The sequence below is a fragment of the Marmota marmota genome, unplaced genomic scaffold (genome assembly GCF_001458135.2).
Source record: "Marmota marmota marmota unplaced genomic scaffold, marMar, whole genome shotgun sequence".
NCBI lineage: Eukaryota > Metazoa > Chordata > Mammalia > Rodentia > Sciuridae > Marmota > Marmota marmota.
This window is the reverse complement of record NW_026000122.1, coordinates 201-3,957: the sequence shown is the minus strand read 5'-3', so window position 1 is coordinate 3,957 and position 3,757 is coordinate 201. Positions and strand designations below refer to the sequence as shown.

Genomic DNA, 3,757 nt, shown 5'->3' with positions numbered 1-3,757 from the left:
AACACTAACAACTTTTTGAATCTTTCAAAGCATACAAATATTTTTGAAGAAACTTCAGAACACGAAATCATAGCCCCCCAAATGAGTTGATCAAAATACAAAAAAAAAAATAACAAAACAGACATTAAATCCTCCTTTGATGAAATTGTTCTATGTGTAGAACACAGAACATACTATACACTCACCCCAAGTTCATCATCATCAGAATTATCAAAGATGTTGTCTAAGTCATGCAAGGAAGGTGCCAAATCTGTCACCTGCGTAAGGCTACTGGAGCCAGCTCTGCCAGCTGCATTATCCTGCCGGACATCTGTAGGACAGAAGGCAAAAGAAACGTAATGAGCAGCTCCATCAGGCAAGAAGAAGTGAGGAAAGGACATGAATCTCAATGAACATGATCTGCTTGTGATTCTTCCCCCTGTGGTTTTAGTTAAATTTAGAGACAATTATTTCCAAATATGTTCATCAGCTTTGAAAGGAACTGAAAAACAAACTATAAAAATATATTAAAGATGAGATCAAATCATTGCTATAACAATAAATATAATTTTAAATTGAGACTCATCTCCCTTGCATTTTATTTTAGCAACAATCCAAGTGAGGCAAATAATCATTGTACACACCTGTTTTAGTAGCAGAACTGAAAATAGACATGGCATTTTTCCCATCAGGCACCGGCGTGGAATGACCTGGTGTAGTGACATCCTTGGTACCAAATCCATCCTCTGACTGTATAATAAATTCAGCCAAACAAAACACATGAACACCAACCCAAAGTGTGGAATATGAGGGAGAACACAAAGAATTAGAGGGTAGAATGGAATTTGTTATGAGCACAAGTATATGATAAATCATGGTCTATGCAACCAAAGGATACAGAAGATATGTCCTTGCTCTGGAATTTAAACAGAACCAAGAACTCCCCACTGTCCCCTCAATCCTATGGGGTAATCTGAGTGAATCAGGGGTTTATTCCTCAATAGTACTGGTGGCAACTGATTACAGACCTGCCGTGGTGTTAACAGCTGCCTTTACCAACATTTTAGACAATGAATTATAGATTAAGCCTTCTGGATCTACACAGATCCTTGTAAAAGAATCTAAAAAACATTGCCCTCAACTATACTGGCCTCTTTCAATTGTCACTTTTCTACTCTAGAGAATCTTTCTTTAAATGGCCCAGTATTTTAGAATGTCTTAAAATTTAAAGTTAAAGACAGCAGAAAGACCCAGTACTCACTTGTATGACAATGAAACAGTAAAATTAATACTCAGAGTCTATGGATAGTGTTGACGTTAGTTCAGAGAATATATAGGTATAGCGCTTAGCACAGTAAGCATAATAGGCGCTCAATAAATGGTAGGTACTATCATAATCATTCTTTCTTTACATTTTGGGTATTTGGGAATAATATTTAAAAAGAAATAGGCAGGGAGCATAGGCCAACAAGAATTAGCATATGAGAAAACATGCACTGTAGAAGCTATAGCCTGGAAAATATGCAGCTTCATTTATGTTCGGCTGACTTTTAAACAAAGGTAAGCCATGACATAAAAAGGAACAATACGCTGTTCAATACAATAGTACCAAGAGCATGAACATGGGGACATAGCAATCAGGCAAGACTACCTCGAACATTCTGCCTCAAGTCTTCCCACACAGGTTGCACTAACAGAGATAGAAAACCACACCGTGCTAGGTTCGCTCTGTAGTAAATGGTACCTTATTCTTTTTCAGGGAATCCTTCTCTGTCCCTTGTTTGCATTTCTTATTTGCTGTGAAGATGTATTTTATGTCGCCATCTTCAAAGGTATATGGGTCATTGACTTCTCCCAAACTGTCTCCAGGTTGCTGTGACAGAGGCAACGGGTCAAGGAAGTGGAGTGACTGCATCTGGGGCTGCTTGTCTTGCCAGATTTTAAACCGTTTATTAGGTTGTGCTAAGAGTCTAAAAGGGAAAGTAAATGATAAATTGAACAAGATAAACAAAGTAAAATGATTATTTTAAAAGAAAAGAATTTATGCTTTAGAGGATTTTCAACAAAGCTTTTTAAAAAACTAAAAATTCATCTACATTGTGATTTTTCTTTTCAAGATTACATTGGCAATTAAATAAAATTTAGCAGGCTTCATCAAGAACATATCTTTGTCTCCGATTCCATGAATTGCACTTAAAAACAGTTCTCAGGACAGAGAACCTAGGTTCAAATTTTCTCTGCAAAACCCTAGTCTTTCAGTTATAAAGTTAGCATAATAATATGGCTGTGGTAAAGATTAAATGAGATAATATTAATGTAACATAAATACATAAATGTAATGTATTAATATAAATATATAAAGTATTTAGAATAATGGGTGGTTCAAAAGCGTTAAATATGTTATCACTAGATGTATAATACATACCTAAGGTCACGCAAAGCCTTCCTCAAAAGTGTCATCATACAAAGACAGCAATATGAAAGTTTCATAAACATAAATTCTTTGATAAGCAAGCAGCAGACCAAAAATAAATTAACATATACTGAGTATATTAGAATGAAACAGAGACCTTCACATGCCACTGTGTTTAAATAACGACACATGTGCTAAACCTCATGAAGGACAAATTATTTTCAATATGCAGAAATTAGAACAGTTTGATTTGGGGCCTGCTGGTTCAGTGGGGAAAGATGAGGAGAACCCTGATTCTGGGAGCACCCCTGCTGTGATGCCTAACAGGTGGGTGGTGGAGGGGTTACCTTACCTTTGCAGTGCAGTGCTCTCTGAGTTCACCTCCATTTTGGCATCACATCTCTCACCCTGGAGCTCTGGAGGCCTGAACTCAGCATCATCGCTGGCTGGGAGACGAAAACTATGCCACCATTTATCTGATGACTCTGGGTTTGAGGGCCTAATCCCACAATATAAGGCTGTCTCGCTGACCTCTGCCATCAGAGGCAGTCTTTGGCCTACGAGGACAGTTCTGTCATCTAAAGTAGACAACTGCTGAAGTTCTAGCCCATTTCCATAGAGGGCTGGATTCACAGGGACAGACGGTGGATCCAAACTTTCTGTTTCCTGACCTCGTGGCTGAGGGCTGAGTGTTGGTGGCAGAGGGGAAATAGGGGAATGAGGTGAATCCATAGGATTCAGATTCATTTGCTTGCTTGTATTTCTGGAAGGCACGGCCATTTGCTTATCATACTTTCGACTGCTAGACACCTCTAAGGAGGAGTCCATCCCTGCCAACCCTAGTTTCTGTCCCGGTGTATCCTGTTCCATGCATAACTCTTCAGCCACAGACGGCCGATGATGAAAGGGTATCAAGGGTCTCTTTTGCAACTTGTCTCCTTTTTCTTGTCTTTCTGTTGTTTTGTGCTTAGAAGAAGCAGGAGGTGGTAAAGATGATGATGATGATGGTCCTGCACTGAACCCTGGTTGAGACATTGTGGGAGGTCGACTGGGTCCTACTGCACACCGTTTTAAAAGTTTATGCCTAAAATAAAAGTTAAAATGAAGTCAATGATACATCGATAAAAATAACTGCATCAGTATAACATAGAAAAGAGATGCCTTTGACAAAGTTATCTTTTATGCACACATTAAAGACTTAATATGTTTAAAGGCTTCTTTCAGGTTTTAATTATGTTTACAATGACTAAAAACACATAATACAGCCTGACAGAATGTGAAGCACCAGTATGTACAAGCTAAGCAGGAAAAAAATGGACTTAACAAGAAAGGTAAATTGTTAATATGTTTCTAACAGCTACAAAA

At 38.2% G+C, this 3,757-nt stretch overlaps 1 protein-coding gene across 1 annotated transcript; it reads right to left on the bottom strand.

Annotated features, from left to right (window-relative positions):
- Positions 1 to 52: 52 nt before the first annotated feature.
- Positions 53 to 3,521, bottom strand: LOC107134684 (mediator of RNA polymerase II transcription subunit 13-like). The gene is made up of 4 exons (XM_015476746.2): positions 2,745 to 3,521; positions 1,724 to 1,949; positions 624 to 729; positions 53 to 310 (listed from the first exon to the last, which is right to left on the bottom strand). The coding sequence occupies exons 1-4, from the start codon at positions 3,425 to 3,427 to the stop codon at positions 174 to 176; spliced, it is 1,152 nt and encodes a 383-aa protein (XP_015332232.2). The 5' UTR covers positions 3,428 to 3,521; the 3' UTR covers positions 53 to 173.
- Between the last annotated feature and the right edge of the window lie 236 nt (positions 3,522 to 3,757).

What these genes read in the sequence shown, in the direction of transcription:
- LOC107134684 (XM_015476746.2), bottom strand. Translation starts at nt 3,427, where the DNA reads ATGTCTCAACCAGGGTTCAGTGCAGGACCATCATCATCATCATCTTTA. An exon ending in ATTCCCTGAAAAAGAATAAG is followed by an intron (nt 730 to 1,723) that starts GTACCATTTACT and finishes TTTATTATACAG; the next exon opens with TCAGAGGATGGATTTGGTAC. An exon ending in CAGTTCTGCTACTAAAACAG is followed by an intron (nt 311 to 623) that starts GTGTGTACAATG and finishes TCTGTCCTACAG; the next exon opens with ATGTCCGGCAGGATAATGCA.